The 20104-nt window shown below is 36.9% G+C and overlaps 1 protein-coding gene across 1 annotated transcript in view; it reads left to right on the plus strand.

The window, feature by feature from the left end:
• Window positions 1-20104, plus strand: part of LOC123667083 (protein slit) — a 211630-nt gene that overhangs the window by 97337 nt on the left and 94189 nt on the right. Inside the window, exon 2 of the mRNA XM_045601073.1 lies at window positions 4543-4720. Within this exon, the coding sequence (XP_045457029.1) occupies window positions 4569-4720 (152 nt within the window). The 5' untranslated portion in view covers window positions 4543-4568. The remainder of the gene's footprint in view (window positions 1-4542; window positions 4721-20104) is intronic.

The raw sequence follows: 20104 nt of genomic DNA on the forward strand, positions 1-20104 counted from the left end.
ATTCAGCTGTTACCTATAACACCACCATTTAGTTGCTTACCACAGGAACAGATGACTATGTGTGTATGTTATATAAGATATAGATCCATATAAAACTTAACTTAAACTAATATATACTATATATAATAGTTTAAGTTCAGTTATAAAATGTATTAGTAGAGTTAGGTTGTAGTGCTATGATGTCTGGTGCTTTTATTTGCGATTACAATCTTCTATACAGTCATATTGTGACATTTTAAAGCCTTATCAAACAGAAACACATAGACCACGACAAACAAGTCTGTACATATATTACCCATGATCACTGCACCAGTGATTTAAATAACCATAAATTTCCCATAGAACCATTCAAGTCTATATATTTTAAAACGTACTCAATAATTCCCACACTCATTAACAGTCGCTCTAATTACTTAATTTAACCCCATTAACGTTTAATTAAATTCCTGGCATAAATCATTCGTATGAAAAATAAAAACAAAAAAAAAAGAAATAAAGCAAAAACACTGGTTTCCCGTGCCGCATTTAAAACCATTCAGCTGTCGAACACCATTGTTCGTAATTCGAATTCAACACCTTTGTGTCAGCGCCACAGATAATTTATAACTGTCAAATGGGTTCGGTTCGAAACGAGGTTTTAGTAGTTATTATTTTTTTTAATTTAATATTTTTTATCTGTAATTGGAGGGCATAGAAATACGGCGTGTGATCGAACCCACAAGGTCTGGATCTGAAGGCATTCACAACTGAGTAACTGCGAAGTGCGTCAATGGTCTAGACTAGACTTTTGTCTGAGTTAACTATTGAATCTTCTTATTTCTAAAAAAAATGTATTGGCTCGCAAACGAAATAAAAAACGACTTCAATTACATCGACAATTAATACAACGTAGGTAGACGAAAAAATAGTCAACTAAATACGCGTTATCAAAGATTACTCAAAAAGTTGTTTTCAGATCTCGATGAAAGTAAAATATGACCACATAATAAACATCAGCTTTCGATTAAACTAAAAATCATCAAAATCGGTACACCCAGTAAAAAGTTATGCAGTATAATACATCGTAGGTCGACGAAAGAATAGTCAAGTAAAAACGCATTATTAGATATAATTCGAAAAGTAGTTGTTAGATCTCAAATAAATTTAAGTGGGACCAAATGACACATACCACTTTTGGATAAAAAAAAATTGCGTCGAAATCGGCCCACCCAGTCAAAAGTTCTGAACTCTCCTTCTTTTTTTTGAAATCGGTTACAAAACGTTTCGTTTATATTTCTGAATCTTGCTATTGAGTACTTATTGCTAATAATAAGTCGCCTATTATCATGGCGTCTGCTACGTCACCGAAAAATCGGTAGTTTTAAACTGACAATAGCGATGAAAAGTTTTAAAATTGTTCCTATTGTAATGAGTTACAATAGTATTTACTAGATTAAATAGCTTCATTAATCTACATTGTAGAAGAGATCTTTTAAGATATCTTCTACTATTGAGGTGGGGCACAGTAGGAAATATCTTGTTCCAAATCTGGAGCAGGGGACTTGAGAAGTACCTCGACCTTACAGAAGATCACAGCTAAATAATACTGCTTTCAAGCAGTGTTGTGTTCCTGTGGTGAGTAAGGTGGCCAGAGCTGTGAAGGTGAGTTATCGTGTTGCAGTCTCCCGTAGACTCGTAATCCTTACCATCAGGCGTACCGTACGCCATTTTGCCACAACAATTATATAAAAAAGCGTAGTAATCCGCTGAAGTGCTGAGAGTACTCACTTGGATATCTGGGCCTTTAACTAATTCAAACTTCGGAAAAACACGTTTCATCTGTTGACGTTTCTTTGACGTTATTTTAAGTAAAATATTTAAAGATTATAAGTGCTCATATATGAATTTGAAGGTTATTTAAAAAAAGCCTCTATAACCAAATTATATTATTCAGTCCAATTATCTAAACCGCCCAATTATGTCGACAAAGCTTTGATATTCCATACAGGACAGTTTTTAGAGAGTCATATTTTTTTGTTATTTTTTATGTCACTAGGTCGGCAAACAAGCGTACGACTCACCTGATTGTAAGCGATTACCATAGCTTATAGACACCTGCAACACCAGAAGCATCGCAAGCGCGTTGCCGACCCAATCCTCAATCCCCCCAGGAGCTCTGGTCACCTTACTCACCATCAGGAACACAATACTAAATACACTGCTTGAAAAAAGTTTTATTTTGCTGTGATCTTCTGTAAGGTCGAGGTACTTTCCCAGTCGGGCTGCTCCATATTTTGAGCAGGAAATTCCTGCTGTGCCCTACCTCAGTTAAAATCGAAGTTTTTTGCCGGTTCTTCTCAACAGAAGCTCCATTCCAAATCGTTGATAGCTTCACTCTAACTATAATTCATTACAAAATATAATATAATAAAATAATAATAATATTCTTTATTGCACACCATTAAAAGATACAAAGAAAAGTAGTACAATTAGAGGAAGATGTACAAAGGCGGTCTTATCGCTAAAAGAGCGATTTCTTCTAGACAACCTTTGGGCATAGGACAGCGCATAGAAAAGCGGTTAGGAAGTGTACAAATAATTGTTATAGAAATAAGAAATAAATTACAATCTATATATATATATATATATATATATATATATATTCTCGTGTCGCGGTGTTTGTAGTTAAACTCCTCCGAAACGGTTTGACCGATTCTCATGAAATTTTGTGTGCATATCGGGTAGGTCTGAGAATCGAACAACATCTATTTTTCATACCCCTAAGTCGTAGGGGGTGGGGATTAAGGGGGTTAATAAGATATATGGCAAAACAACGTTTGCGGGGTCAGCTAGTAGAATATAAAATTATACATATGTACATACATACATACATACTTATACATACATACTAATAAAATAATGACGATTCTAAACTGCTTTTGAAGACTACTTGAATAATGATTTTAATTTTTAAGTCACTCATCATTCAACTTCAGTTTAAATGAAAATTACTTTATTTAATAACTAGCTTCCTGGACAGACTTCGTACTGTCAACAGTTAATATTATTTTTTTACTTGTATTAAAATCTTCCGTGTGCCTTAAGGAACATACAAAAATATAAATTAGCCGAATTGGTCGAGCCATTCTCGAGTTATGCGTTTAGCAACATTCATTTTTATTTATATAAAAATAAGATAATATAAAAATAATTGCTTTATTACAAAATAGAAACTTTTCTTGACGATGTCCCCAAAAATATTTGTAAAATATTTCCGCAAATCTAATAACATTGAAGAAGCGTAGCAACTATACTACGATCTTTCTCCTTATGAAGCTTAAAAGCTTTCACCCAGAAAATTCTAAACTTAAATCCAGGAATTGAACTAAGATGAACCTCTTACCCACTATGCCATAACCTCTCCAAATATAGATCAATTTAGATCTATATTAAAACGAAATAACTATGATTATAAATCTTAAAAGTCATAACTATTCAAAATGGTGGCCATTTCCGTTGTAAATGTTGGATTTAGTCGTTATGATAAAACGCAGGAATATCGAAGATAAGACAGACATGCACTCACGGGTTATCGGCCCGTAATGCATCCGAGCGGATTTATTATTGACCGACATTTTTATATTTTTAGACTTAGTTTTAATCGCGGTTTCACTTGCGTTATTTATCACAATGTTAGTTACAATAGTCCTTCGAAACGGCTGGACCGATTTTTATGAAATTTTGTGTGCATATCGGGTAAGTCTGAGAATCGATCAACATATATTTTTCATACCTCTAAGTTACAAGGGGGGATTAAGGGGGTTCATAACATACATGGCAAAAAATGTTTACGGAATAAAGCTAGTATAACTATAAAACAAGTTTCGTTTAGCTTTTAAAACAATTTTTGTTGCTACGTAAATTATTTTTGATGTTCAAAAAAGAGTGTAAACAAAATAATCACAACCAACCACTATCCAAGTCAAGCTACTGTTGGTGCGTTGTGAATTTGATCCAGGTCTGATATCCAGCTTTTTCTCTCTTAATTGTCCCCAAAAGTACAATGAAAGAAGAGACGATCTTAGGTGATTATAGGCTCACCTCCGCAACATTCGCAGTTAGAAAAGTACGACAACTGACCGACGTTGCAACCGCACGTTTAATATATTTTAGCTATTTCCATAGTGTTATGTCTGACGGCCTGTTACTGTGGGGTAATGCTGCAGATATTGAGACTATATTTATCTTGCAAAAAAGGTCTATTCGAGGCATTTATGATCTTGGAGCTCGAGTCTCCCTGCGGGATGTTTTACATAACGACATGTTAACAATTGTGTCGTAATATAAGTATAATTCACAAGAATATAAATTGTTAATGAAACAAATTTCTGTGATCGACTTCCGTATACAGCAGCAACGTACATATAATTACTATGATTTCACTTAATTATTTAAGAAGTCTAGAGTCTGGGACGTCCTTATAAGTTGTCTAGTTTCCCGGAACATTAATGCTTTGGTGGAATTGTTGACTGTCTTTATATAATATGATATCGTCTGTTCCAGATGACTTAACTACAGCAGAGACAGTCATGCGGCGCGCGATATTGCTGCTGTTTGCGGCGCTGCTCGCCTCGGTCGCCGCTTGCCCGTGGGCTTGCTCCTGTCGCCCGAACGCTGCAGACTGCGCGCACCGAGCGCTGCTACATGCGCCTCGACGACTGCCGACAGACGCTCATCGCCTGTGAGTAACTTTTTTTTTATGTCACTAGGTCGGCAAACAAGCGTACGGCTCACCTGATGGTAAGCGATTACCGTAGCTTATAGACACCTGCAACACCAGAAGCATCGCAAGCTCGTTGCCGACCCAATCCCCAATCCCCCCGGGAGCTCTGGTCACCTTACTCACCAACAGGAACACAATACTGCTTGAAAACAGTATTATTTAGCTGTGATCTTCTGTAAGGTCGAGGTACTATCCCAGTCGGGCTGCTCCATATTTTGAGCAGGAAATTCCTGCTGTGGCCTACCTCAGTAGAAGTAGGGCACAGCAGGAATTTCCTGCAGTTTTTGTGTTGTTTATATCCATAAGGTAGTGTTTTATAGCCTATAAGTTCTTGTTACGTCTGAATAACGACTGCTGACGGACGGTCACCGCCTGTAAGTATCAATAAGTAGATAGTATTTTTTTTATATGCAATACCCAAAATCATAATAAAAAATAATAAAATATTTATCACACCAAAAATTTCGACCCGATAGGGTACATTGTTCCATAGCTTAATTGACTAGAGCACCGACCAGATGAGTCGGAGATGCAGGTACGATCCTCGCTGGATAGGTCGGTATTTTTGGCACGGTCGAGAGACCCACAAGGACTAACAACCAGACCGGAAATAAATATTTGTATAAACACAAATATCTACTCCGAGCTGGAGTCGAACCCACAACTGTCGGTGTTTAGGCGCCGCCGACACGACCCACCACCATTACACCAGAGCGCACAGTGCAGTGAAATGTATGGCGCGATGGACAAAAATCATAACACAGTTTTAATGCTGTAATAAACTATATTTCGTACATAATTTTGTTAATGTTGTCTAGTATAATAATTTTTAGCTTCTTTAATCTAATAACAATATTAAATATAAAATTATATTTATCTTAATTAAGGTAAAAAAAAACACAATATTGATTCTAACTTAATTCATCTACCAAAATAGCCAAACTAAATTATTTTAAATTAAATAATTATTTAAAATAATTTAAATTAAATTATTTTAAATTAAAACTTTCTGGCAGGCGAATCTCCCGTTGTAGCCAACCTCCGTGACGTTGATAAAGTCTTTGGCGGCTACGACTAACTTCTTTCCACTTATTGCTCATATTTAAACAAAATAACCGACGAAAAGAGAACAAATTCTCTCAAATACAGCTGATTCTCGACCACTTTTTTCCGTTTCAAACCGTACTTCTACCAGATTACCCGGAGTTTTTGATAGATTTCCTTCTCGCTGAAAAAGATATTATAAAAAAAAGTCGCAAACGGAAGCACTTAAACTGTACTGAAAATTAAAGTATACCAATGTAGTAATAATAAAATGTTACAAGTATGCAATGTTATGCAATGTTTTTTTTAAAACTTTCTTCAAAGTTTTAAAATGCACCGAGTTATACTTATTTTCAATAGCAACTTTGGATAGATTCATACATAGTTAAAGACAACGTATAGACTCAAAAACTATAATAATTTAAAGTACATACCTTGGCCTTTAATCTCCATAGCTGTTAGTTTATGAAAACGTTACACTTTCTTTTCACAATGCACTTTGCACAACAGACGATTTACGACTGATAAGGTAGTTAGCGGTATTCATTCAAAGTGAGACATTCAAAGTGTCATTATAAGCGAATAAAAACTATCCAGCTAATAAAAATTGGTGCTCGTTGTGTAGGAACTCATTATTTTTAAAACGGCAATACCGATTTGTAGGAAACCGAAATTTGTTTTTTTCTTTTTTGTCCTAGACTCACAGCACTGTGGAGCGGTCCGTATGTATAATATAACAAAATATTACATTTCAATACTTTTTATCGACACAGTAAAGTACCTTCAATTTATTCCAATAACCGACGTCGAATAAAATACGCCGCAGGATGAACAATATGCAATTTTGTATTTGATGGGAAAGAAGCCGCTACCCCCGCTAGGGGTAGTTTTCATTCCGACGCAGTGGCGTTTATGGGGTATTAGGAAGTTATAGGGCGCAGAGTATTTAGCGGTAGATACTTTATTTTTATTTACATATTTTGTACAATATCCGTTAGCTTCTTTCTGCATCATAGTTATGGGTTAAATGTCTGGTCCCATATGTCCCATATGGTCTGGGTTTAATATATATATATACTGGTGACACGACAAATCACGTAAGCGCAAAAAATGTGTTTATTTACGACATCACATTAGAAACCTCTAAAACTATCAGTTGTCCTCTACTATATTATGCATGTATTACACATATAAACCTTCCTTTGGAATCACTCTATTTACTAAAGAAAACCACATCATTGCGTTACATAGTTTTAAAGATATTAGCATGCAGACATCGGGTAACGACCTTGTACTATGATATACTACTTGATACTATGTAGTCATATAAATACATATATATTGTTCATATGTATGTATATGTATTAAAAACATATTGTACAATACATATTGGCATACCTAGGTAGCGGGCGATCGTTTCCCTGATGTTTTATCGCTATAGAGGACCTATTTTACCAGTTGCTAAAAAACTTTATCTTGCAGATAATTTACTTTTATATATCTGCAAGAGATAAAACAAGATATTAGAACCATTGGAGACAAAGGTCTCGAATATATATGTCGCCGCGGACGCTAATCGGACTTCAAGTAGATGTCGCCGCGGACGCTAATCGGACTTCAAGTAGATGTCGCCGCGGACGCTAATCGGACTTCAAATAGACAATCTTTGATTAAAATTATAAAATTGTTTTCAAATTATTAAGTTAAGATTTAATGTTTAAATGTTTTTAATTAATGAACGGCATCTTAGTGAATTGATTATCTGTTTTGTAACTTCTTGAAGTAAGTACCTGTTTAGTTACTATTTATTTTTATGTAATGCTTTCGCTGTTTAAATTGCTGAATGATTAACGTGAAATTATTATTGTAATTTTAGAAGTCATTTGTATGCATTTCTACTTTGATTTATTTGTTTAATAACTTAATTTAATATTGTAACGATCCTAATGCGTGTACTCCCTCGACCAATAGGAATGCAGTATGACAATATCTTGATGCAATGTGCATTGGCGGGAAATCGAGTTGACGTAAGCGTATTTGGATCGGTAAAGAGGCAGATTCCTTTCTGGTATTAGCGAGTGAACGATAGCCATTGTTAAGTAGTGGAAACTCTGTCTATTCTCTGTCGTATACTTTGAGACATTTAAAGTTTTAGTTTAAAGTGAAATTTAAGCAATCACCGATTTAGTGTTTTAGATTATTTTTATTATTTTGTTTTTTCTTTGTGACGGTAGTGTAAAAAGTAAAGTGTAATATACCCACGAAACATATTATCCTTTATAGTTAAATCCGTGTTATAATTAAATCTTTATTTTTCATTTGGCTTTCGCTTTTCATTTAACGTTATGGATAGTACTAGCAGAACCGTAGGCCCACCAAAGGCCAACGGTTCTGCCGTTTTTAAAAATGCTAACGAGTCATCTAATTTGACATCAGAAGTGGGATCGCTCCAGCGATCCCTTTCTACCGCTCAGTGTGTTTCAGATCCTGGCTGTGTAGACAAGGAGCGTGTGGTAACACGTGTTGATGGTTCCGATCCGAGTGTTCCTGCGTCAAGCCATGCTGCCACTGTGATACCGCTGCAATCACCACAAACGAGTGCTATCCCGTCCGAGTTCTTCGCGAACATGGTAACTATGATGCAGAGCATGAGCGAGCGACTGCTACGACGACCATCGGACAAGGTGAAGATAACCGACGTATTCCTGCCCACCTACGACCCGGATGGTAGTGTTGGTGTACGTGAGTGGTGCAATCATATTTCTATGGCTAAACTTAATTATCAACTTAATGATTATGATATCCGTATGAAAGTAACTAGCTTACTAATGGGTCGTGCTAAAATGTGGGCTGACAACTGGTTAGTCACTACATCTACTTGGGAGGAGCTTCGCCAAACTATTATCACTACCTTCGAACCCGAAAACCGTTACTCAAGAGATATAGTAAGATTTAGAGAGCATGTTTATAATTCTTCTAAAAATATAGCAGAGTTCCTGACCCAATCGTGGCTTCTATGGCGGCGCATTACCAAAGACAAACTCGGCGATAACGACGCTGTCGAAGCAGTCATCGGAACGGTAAGTGACGAACATTTAAGAATCGATTTAATGAATGTCCGTGCTACTTCGGTGCCTGAACTGATTTCTGTCGCCTCATCTATTCGTGCTAAACGCTCCAACCAATCGAATAATACATTTAATCAACCTCCAAATAAACGTTTCAAATTTTCTCTTAATAATCGCAATAATTCTTATTGTGAATTTTGTAAAAGGAACGGTCATGACATAAGTAACTGTCGTAATAGAGTTTCGGTAGTTAATTTGGGTAATAGTCAATCAGTCACTGCGTCTACATCATCAGTGACACCAGCTAAGTCTACTATCAATAGTAAATTCTGTACATTTTGTTCTAAACCCGGTCATACTTTTGAAACGTGCTTTCGTCGTGAAAGAGAGATTAACTCAAAAATTAACTCTGTGAATAATAATAGATCTAATCTTAATACAATGAAGGTCTCAATCGGTGACATAATATTAAACGCCGTTTTCGATAGTGGCGCAGAGTGCTCTTTAATGCGCGAGTCTATTGCTGATAAATTACCGGGACGTAGAAGTAAAGTAGTTAATTGCTTACAAGGAATAGGCTCAATTCCTGTTCTCTCGATGAGTACTTTGCTTGCAATCTGTGTTATCGATAATTATAATGTAGAAATATTATTTCACGTTTTATCAGACGAAGAAATGACGTCAGACATACTTATTGGTGCAAATTTGTTATCCGAAACTGGTTTAGGTGTTATAGTTACTCGAAACCACGCGAATTTAGTAATTCAGAATCGTATTATGCAATTGAGAAATAATAGTCCACTATTTGAAAATCTGAATCACGATCTAACAGATGAAACCGAAATAAAACAATTATTAAGTTTACTTAACAGCTTTGCGTATCTATTCACTAGAGGCTATTCAAAATCGCGCGTAAATACAGGTGAATTAGAGATACGATTGAAAAATCCAAATAAATATGTCGAACGTAGGCCTTATAGGTTAAGTCTTGTAGAGCGTGAAAAGGTGAAGCAGATCGTCAATGAATTGATTGAAAATAACATAGTCCGAGAAAGTAAATCCCCATATGCGAGCCCGATCATACTAGTAAAAAAGAAAGACGGTAATGATCGTATGTGCGTAGATTATCGTGAATTGAATGCAAATACGGTGCGCGATCACTACCCTCTCCCGTTAATTGAAGATCAGATTAACCAATTGGCGGGGGGAATGTTTTTTACAACGCTTGATATGGCGTCTGGCTTTCATCAGATCCCAGTTTCGGCTTCCTCCGTCGAAAAAACTGCTTTCATTACTCCGGACGGCTTGTTCGAATATCTCACTATGCCTTTCGGACTTTGCAATGCACCAGCCGTATATCAGAGGTGTATCAACCGTGCGTTAGGCAATCTTTTAAATCCTGGCAGCGCCAATTGTGATAACACTGATAGTATAGCTCAAGTTTACATTGACGATGTCATCAGCAAGTGTCGTAATTTTTCAAATGGCCTTTCATATTTAGAGAGAATATTGATTGCTCTACGTGACTCTGGATTCTCAATTAATATTGAGAAATGTCTCTTCTTTAAGCAATCAATCGAATATCTTGGTAATGTAATAGAAGACGGACAAGTTCGTCCTAGCCCCAGAAAAGTTGAAGCTCTAGTGAAAGCTCCCATTCCCAGTACGGTTAAACAAGTTCGTCAACTTAATGGCTTAGCAGGTTATTTTCGACGGTTCATACCAGACTTTGCACGAACCATGATTCCCTTGTACAGCTTAACTAAGAAGGGTGCTAAATGGCAATGGAGCCATGCCCAAGAAGAGGCGCGTCAAAAGGTAATCCAACATTTAACTTCTGCGCCAGTACTCACCATATTTCAAGAAGGTAAACCTATTGAGTTATTTACCGATGCGAGCAGCCTTGGCTTTGGGGCCATACTAATCCAGATCATCAATGGTCGTCAGCACGTAATTGCATACTTCAGCATGCGTACCACAGATACCGAAAGTAGGTATCACTCATACGAGCTCGAGACGTTAGCTGTCGTGCGTGCAGTCAAGCACTTTCGGCATTTTCTTTATGGGCGTAAGTTCACGGTGATCACCGACTGCAACGCGTTAAAGGCTTCGAAGCATAAACAAGACCTTCTACCTCGCATACATAGGTGGTGGGCATACCTTCAGAATTTCGAATTCGATATTGAATATAGGAAAGGCGAACGTATGCAGCACGCCGATTTTTTTAGCAGAAATCCAAGACCTATGACTGTCAATGTCATGACCAGAAATGCAGATTGGATCAATATTGAACAACGTCGCGATACCCAGCTTCGTCCTATTATAGACTCTCTTCTCAGTGGTGACAATCTTGAGACATACTTACTTGACGGTAACGTTCTTAAGTTTAAGAGGAGTGATCCAATTCTCGGTACGCAACATTTAATTGTTGTGCCTAAGTCATTTCAGTGGAGCTTAATCAACACATACCATACTGCTCTCAAACATCCAGGCTGGGAGAAGACCCTCCACAAAATAAGGGATACATACTATTTCGATAAGATGAGTACTATTGTTCGAGACTTTGTGGATAACTGCATCGTATGTAGATCGTCAAAGCAGACATCAGGAGCCACACAGGTAACACTACATCCGATTTTAAAACCAACAGTGGCGTTTGAAGTTATACACATGGACATCACTGGTAAGCTCGGTACTGGAGATGATCAGGAATATGTCATCGTGACAATTGACGCTTACTCCAAGTATGTATTACTACGTTATACCAATGACAAAAGTCAACACAGTACACTGGCTGCTTTGAAACAAGTCGTACATCTATTTGGAGCTCCTCGGCAAATCATTGTGGATGGTGGACGCGAATTCCTTGGTGAGTATAAGAGGTATTGCGATAGCTTTGGTGTCGACCTTCACGTTATAGCGCCGGGCGTAAGCAGAGCTAACGGCCAAGTGGAACGAGTGATGGCCACATTAAAAAATGGTCTAGTCATGATAAAAAACTACGAGACTCCAGAGTGGCACACAGCACTAGATGGCTTACAGCTGGCATTTAACTGCACTAAACATAGTACGACAGGTACAGCTCCATTAACACTTCTTACGCGCCGGCAAAACTGTGTACCGGCCGAACTACTGAACCTAGTCAATTACGATAATGCTTCTATAGATATTGAAGCGTTACAAATACATATACAGAGACGGATGACCGAGGCGGCTACTAAAGACAAAGCGAGGTTCGACAGAGGGCGAGCACAAATACATCGTTATCAACGAGGAGATTTTGTTTTAGTTAAAAATAATCCTAGAAATCAGTCTTCGTTAGATCTTCGATTTAGCGAACCTTTTGAAGTTTACAGAGTACTGGAGAACGACAGGTACCTAGTGAAGAAAGTCATCGGTCACCACGGCCGGCCACGCAAGGTCGCCCACGATCAGCTACGACGTGCGCCGAAACCTTGCACAGCCCCTGCTGCAGCCGTGTCGCCACCAGACGACCGCGATGAGTCTGGACCATCGGGTGTCGCTATAACAACTCACGACACTCACTGCTACTGAGCAGACATCATAGTAATGATGGCCTCAAGCCAACGACTCTGGATACTAAGCCGGGTGAGCGTACACGTACTATATTTCCTAAATTTTCAATTGCTCGTATCACATCAGAAAGTAATTTTAGTAATCTCAACACAAGTTTGATATTGACAATGACTATTGACTCTCTTATATTAACTAAGACTATGACTAAAATATCAAGAATAATAAATAAATGATAATTAAATAAATTAAGATGTACGTTGACGCATAGAGCCGATCAACGACCAATCTATGTACAATAACAACTCTATTCACGGACAAAACCGTGCAATAGTTTATCCATATCCGATAAGAATAAAACTTCCTCTGTGTACCACGGCGCTCAGGACCGCCCAGAGCACAGCATCGACCTTCCTAAGTCACATTCACTATTCCTTCCCTTAGAGCCTGCTTCGTGGACCTGTCCCCCTCACATCCTAACCTTGAGGCTACTATAACTGTTTTCATATGAAAATTATGAGCAGTGTGAGAGCTACAATTTATTTGCTATAACTGTTTTCATATGAAAATTATGAGCAGTGTGAGAGCTACAGTTTATTTGCTATAACTGTTTTCATATGAAAAGTATGAGCAGTGTGAGCATTACAAACTATTTGCTGTCTTCATAAGAAATGTACAGCCAAATTAAAAATTTATTTACTGGACTGGATTACTACTTACACTAACAGTTAAATAACTGTTATACGTACTAACGTTCTTATTTTATCGTGTGGTATTTTAATCATAAGATCTTCCAATGAGCTACGTGTATACAACATTATATTTATATTCTTTTACGTTATTTTTACTTCAATGATAATTAAATTGTTGAAATGAAAGTCTTTAATCAAAAGAAATTCCTTATTGCAAAATACTGCCTGTATGTTTCAATCCATAGGCATATAGGTCTATTATGGCAGTGCCAAGCCTCAAAACTTATTTCTGTCTACAGATTTGAACCAGAAATCAAAGCGCTGCAGGGCACGCATCGCTCGCAGAATGGCCGTGTCGCCGCGGACGCTAATCGGACTTCAAGTAGATGTCGCCGCGGACGCTAATCGGACTTCAAGTAGATGTCGCCGCGGACGCTAATCGGACTTCAAATAGACAATCTTTGATTAAAATTATAAAATTGTTTTCAAATTATTAAGTTAAGATTTAATGTTTAAATGTTTTTAATTAATGAACGGCATCTTAGTGAATTGATTATCTGTTTTGTAACTTCTTGAAGTAAGTACCTGTTTAGTTACTATTTATTTTTATGTAATGCTTTCGCTGTTTAAATTGCTGAATGATTAACGTGAAATTATTATTGTAATTTTAGAAGTCATTTGTATGCATTTCTACTTTGATTTATTTGTTTAATAACTTAATTTAATATTGTAACGATCCTAATGCGTGTACTCCCTCGACCAATAGGAATGCAGTATGACAATATCTTGATGCAATGTGCATTGGCGGGAAATCGAGTTGACGTAAGCGTATTTGGATCGGTAAAGAGGCAGATTCCTTTCTGGTATTAGCGAGTGAACGATAGCCATTGTTAAGTAGTGGAAACTCTGTCCATTCTCTGTCGTATACTTTGAGACATTTAAAGTTTTAGTTTAAAGTGAAATTTAAGCAATCACCGATTTAGTGTTTTAGATTATTTTTATTATTTTGTTTTTTCTTTGTGACGGTAGTGTAAAAAGTAAAGTGTAATATACCCACGAAACATATTATCCTTTATAGTTAAATCCGTGTTATAATTAAATCTTTATTTTTCATTTGGCTTTCGCTTTTCATTTAACGTTATGGATAGTACTAGCAGAACCGTAGGCCCACCAAAGGCCAACGGTTCTGCCGTTTTTAAAAATGCTAACGAGTCATCTAATTTGACATATATATATAATCAAAATCAAAAACAGCTTTATTCAAATAGGCTCCAAGAGCACTTTTGAATCGTCAACTCTTTACTTGATATATAATCAAATAAAACTTCGTGAAATATTTCTCTGTCTTTACTACTCTGCACGTCTCATACTCAAAGGCCAATAAAGGGGGAACTACATGCAATAACCTACAGTCTCGTACACAAGTGTTAGATATCTATAACATGTTTTATACTAGCGATTTGACCTGGCTTCGAATGGGTACAAAGTTTTCTTAAAGAGAAAAGGTTGTTCTTTTCTTTTTGAGCATAGACTGTCTCTACACGGGACTCTCTCCTAACTCTTTCTCAGAGATTTTTGAAGTAAAACTTCTTTACGCTCACTTGACTTGGGGAGTAAGCTGGTGAATGCGTGACGAGAGCGTTACGAAAAGTGTGATTGGGTGAGGCGAACAGAGCAAGAGAGAGAGAGAGAGAGAGGTGCGAGCACACTTTTTCTTTCTCTCTTTCTCTACCATTACCTCTTTATATACCATTTAGGTCGCAAAAAGTTTACAATTCATTGAATAGGACACGGTTACCGGAGCTTGTGGGCGCCTGCAATACTGACTCAATCAAGCACATCATGAAGCTCTATCTTCCTTACCACAAGAACACCACTAATTGAGAGCAATATTATTAACTATGACCATATTTTTTTTTATATAACTAGCTCGGCAAACGAGCAAACGGCTCACCTGACGGTAAGCGATTATGGTAGGCTATATGCGCCTTCAACACTAGAAGTTTCGCAAGTGTTGCCGACCCAATCCCCAATTTCCCCCAAGAGCTCTGGTCACTTTACTCATCTACAGGAACACTCAACTGCTTGAACAGTATTACTCGTAGTTAGCTGTGATCTCCTTCCTCTAAGGTCCAGCAGATACTACCCCAGTCGGGCTGCTCCATATTTTGAGCAGGAAATCTTCTGCTGTGCCCTACCTCAGTTGTATTGTATTATATTTAGTTGTATTTTATTATATTTAGTTGTATTGTATTATATTTAGTTGTATTGTATTATTCAGCAATAATAAATACACGTGTTTATTAATCTAGTTTTAAATCCTAACGATTTCGCTCTCAACTGTACCAATAATGCTTCGACACCGCAGGGCGTTCCTACCGTACCTACATTATACGTGTAGGGACCTCATGGCTCGTGTCTTTGTATTCGGTTAATTGTTTCTTTTGTTTCTGTTCATGTTGCTGTTGTGCTTTGTCGTGTTTCTGTGTATTTTGAAACAGTTTTATGTCGTTATTAACAGTAAATATTTATGACGCACGTTGGCGCAACGCTCACAGCAGTACAGTTGCGGATTCGATCCCCGCACATGACAAACATCTGTTTTGGCCATACAGGTGTTTGGGTGTTTGTGCAGTCCTTGTGGGTCTCCCCGTCGTGCCTCGGAGAGTATGTTAAGCCATCGGTCACGAATGTTATCGTGTACACCTGATAGCGATCGTTACTTATAGTAGGGAATATAACCGCCAACCCGCATTGGAGCAGCGTGGGAGATTAAGCTCTGATTCCTTTCCTAAAAATCCTCCTCCTCTTTAAATCAAGAATGAATAGGCATATTCTAGGCAAGCGCGCACCATCTTAGGCTGCATCTTCACTTACCATCAGATAAGATCGCAGTCAAACGCCAGTAAGTCTATATATTAAAAAAAATCCTACATGGGAAAAGAGGCTAATGCCCAGCAGTGGGATATTACAGGCTAAGGCGTAGCGTGACATATTTGTCACACCGGGTGACTTATTTGACTACTAATAGTAGCAGATTTCTTTGAAGACTTTTTTTGTTTACTTAAATGAAAAACCGGGATCCAAATAATTTGGACGAGATCCGACGAGTCCTTTTTCAGTTATCCGTACTAATGTGTTATATTACTTGTCGATGTAAATCGACATCGATGTCAGTTTTTTTCCATTGCGAACAAAACCCATTTACTTTTTTATCATTTTTAGTTCAGTCAGTGACCATGGTTGCTGTAAAGTATCCAAAACGTCGGACATATAAAAAACCTAATAAACCGCGATAAAATCCGAAAAAATAGTTAAATTATAACGAGTTATATTCGCGTGAACATTAGAAAACTATGTTACGTGTATGATGCTGGTTAAAAATTTAGTTCACATTATAAATTTAATGTTACATATTGAAGTTATTTAATTTCTTACCATGATAAATAATATGGTAATGGAATCATTTTAAATCCTAGGTAATTTTTTTTTTTTTTTCTTATGAACAAAGTTTATTAGCAACTTATAATATAATAATAATAATTAGATAAATAACATTAAACTAAAAAACCTTAAGTATATATATATACATAATATAATAATTAAAAAATATTATTAAAAGGAGTCCCTTTAGGCAAGGTTCCGAAGATACTGGCAGCGTTCCCCCTTTGAATAGCTAGACTAATTCTTTGTCCGAAGTAGCTGCCAGCTCTTCGGTCTCCTATGACGTCGAATAACCTTTTCGATATTTCCTTAAAAAACATATTGAAATTGATTTTAATTTTACTAATATAAATGTACTAATATGTATTATTACTATTGAATGTTCGTTTTTATGATTTTTATGAATTTTTTAAGTGTTATTATTTATTGATTATTTTATATTTATTAATTATTTTATATTTTTTGATTATTTTATTTTATTGAATTGTCTAAATTGTTTGTTAAATTTAATATTATTTGTTGTGATCAACTTAACTAACGCATTGGGTTACTGTAATGTTAGTTCTAAGTTTTTTTATGAATAAATAAATAAATAAATAAACTTCGACTATAATAGTATTATTGTATGTCGTATGTATGTCCGTTACTCTCCAAACAATATTTCACAAATGCAAATAGTTGTCTGTTCGAGTCCGTCACATCTCAAACACGGGATCGTGCTGAGGAATACATTACAGATTCTGTTTAAACAGTGCGCGAGTGTTAAGCTCTTCATCTCTTTATTTTAATATTACTATTCACGGAAACATCGCACGCGATTTCTAATCCATTACGAAATTTGTAATTCACGAACTCCGTTCCGCCATTTTTTCGAAAATATTGTTTTTGTTAACCGACTTCCAAAAAAGGAGGAGGCTCTCAATTCGACTGTATTCTTTTTTTTTTTTTTTTATGTATGTTACATCAGAACTTTTGACCGTGTGGACCGATTTCGACAAATGTTTTTTTAATCGAAAGGTGGTGTGTGCCAATTGGTCCCATTTAAATTTATTTGCGATCTAACAACTACTTTTCGAGTTATATCTAATAATGCGTTTTTACTTGACGCTTTTTTCGTCGACCTACGTTGTATTATACCGCATAACTTTCTACTGGGTGTACTGATTTTGATAATTCTTTTTTTGTTGAAAAGGAGATATCCCTAGTTTAGTACCATGATAAGAAAACTAGGATCTGATAATGGGATCCCAGAGAAATCGAGGATAACTCTTGAAAATCCGCAATAACTTTTTACTAGCTGTACCGATTTTGATAATTCTTTTTTTGTTGGAAAGAAGATATCTCTAGTTTAGTACCATGATAAGGAAACCACGATCTGATGATGGGATCCCGGAGAAATCGAGGGAAACTCTTGAAAATCCGCGATTACTTTTTACTGGGTGTACCGATTTTGATAATTTTTAATTTAATCGAAAGGTGATGTTTGTCATGTAGTCACATATAAATTTTATTGAGATCTGATCACTACTTTTTGAGTAATCTTTGATAACGCGTAGTTACTTGACTATTTTTTCGTCGATCTACGTTGTATTACTCGTCGGTGTAATTGAAGTCGGTTTTTTTTTTCGTTTGCGAGCAAACACAATTATTTTATATCTACAAGATACACATGGTCAGACAACAGAGGTTCCTGAAGTAAGCAACTTGATGCTTGTGTTATAGGTAACAGCCGACCGGTATAGCTACATTTTTTTTCGATAAACACATATATATATATATATATATATATATATATATATATATATATATATAATATATATCGTGGGAATCGAACCCACAAACTCAAATCAAAGTCGAAATTTAATTTTTTAGCTTTCCTCTATACTACGAATATGTCCTGACGATGTTACGCGCGTACATACATTTCGGAGATCGATAAAAATTTATATATATTGATTATTATTGATGTAATTAGTATTCATATAGATTAATTATCATTCATTTTTATTCTCCTACAAGAGGAAAGAGGCCTATGCCCAGTAGTGGGACATTACAGGCTGAAGCGTTATTATTATTTCCCAATAAAGATGGTCATAAAGAGGAGAAGGATGGGAGCTTAATCCACCACGCTGCTCCAATGCGGGTTGGCGGATATATTCCCTACTATGAGTAACGATCGCTATCAGGAGTACATGATAACGACCGGGACCGACGGCTTAACGTGCTCTCCGAGGCACGGTAGGGAAACCTACAAGGACTGCACAAATACCCAGACCACGGCAAACATCTGCATGGCCAGTACAAATGTTTGTCATGTGCGGGGATCGAGTCCGCAACCGCCAGCGCAACAGCCACAAACCAGTGCTGTTACCGTTGTTCCGAAGAGAAAATAACAATAGTGTAATTAAAAAGTGCATAATATTATTTAGTCATCATTATCATCATTACAGCCTAAACAGTCCACTGCTGGACATAGGCCTCCACAAGTTTACGCCCAAAATAACGTGAACTCATGTGTTTTGCCCATAGTCACCACGCTGGGCAGGCGGGTTGGTGACCACAGTACTGGCTTTGTCGCACCGAAGACGCTGCTGCCCGTCTTCGGCCTGTGTATTTCAAAGCCAGCAGTTGGATGGTTATCCCGCCACCGGTCGGCTTCTTAAGTTCCAAGATGGTTGTGGAACCTTGTTATCCCTTAGTCGCCTCTTACGACACCCACGGGAAGAGAGGGGGTGGCTAAATTCTTTAGTGCCGTAGCCACACAGCACTAAAGCTATTATTTAGTATAAAGAAGAAAATAATTGGAAATATCTTGCCGAAAATCTTGAACGGCCCGTCGGAACCAACGAAGCTCTAACGAACGCTAATCATATTAACTTACTTAGTAACCTCGCTCTAAGAATTCAATATTTAGAAAAATATATGTTTTAGACAAGGTAAAACAGTACATAGGTGACTGTAGAAGTCGCAGCCAAATGCTTTCAAGCAGTGTTGTGTTCCCGAGTGAGTGAGGTGGTCAGAGCTTCGAGGGTTGCAGTTGGGGGTTGAGGCGGTTTTACAGGCGTCCAGCAGACCATACTCATGCTTAGCACTTTAATACTGCAAATAATACTGCTCCTAAATTTTGTGTATCTGTGGGATTTTTTGTTGCAGGTCTATAGGGTACGGTTACCGTTTACCATCAGGCAATGCTATAAAACATTTACCAGTTCCACTCTAATTGTTATTCATTGTCTGTATTATAATGACATGTGTTTATTGCTTTTATTCTGCTTGTCAATTGTTCTGGTGTTGTCCAAAAGTTGTAATTGTTCATTTGTATGTGTACTCAAAATGGATAGCTTGGTAAAAGTAAAGTGACATAATCATATCACATGTGCTATCTATACATCTAAGTATACAAATAAATAAAATGGGAGTGTCTGGTTGTAATATTAAAATAATCGCTTTTTTTTTAAATAAATGCATATAGACGTATACACGGTACATATACCAAAATAACATTTCTTATAATTTTGTCTGTCCGTCTGTCTGTCCGTCTGTTTGTTCCGGCTAATCTC

The sequence above is a fragment of the Melitaea cinxia genome, chromosome 27, assembly GCF_905220565.1.
Source record: "Melitaea cinxia chromosome 27, ilMelCinx1.1, whole genome shotgun sequence".
In the NCBI taxonomy this organism is placed as follows: domain Eukaryota; kingdom Metazoa; phylum Arthropoda; class Insecta; order Lepidoptera; family Nymphalidae; genus Melitaea; species Melitaea cinxia.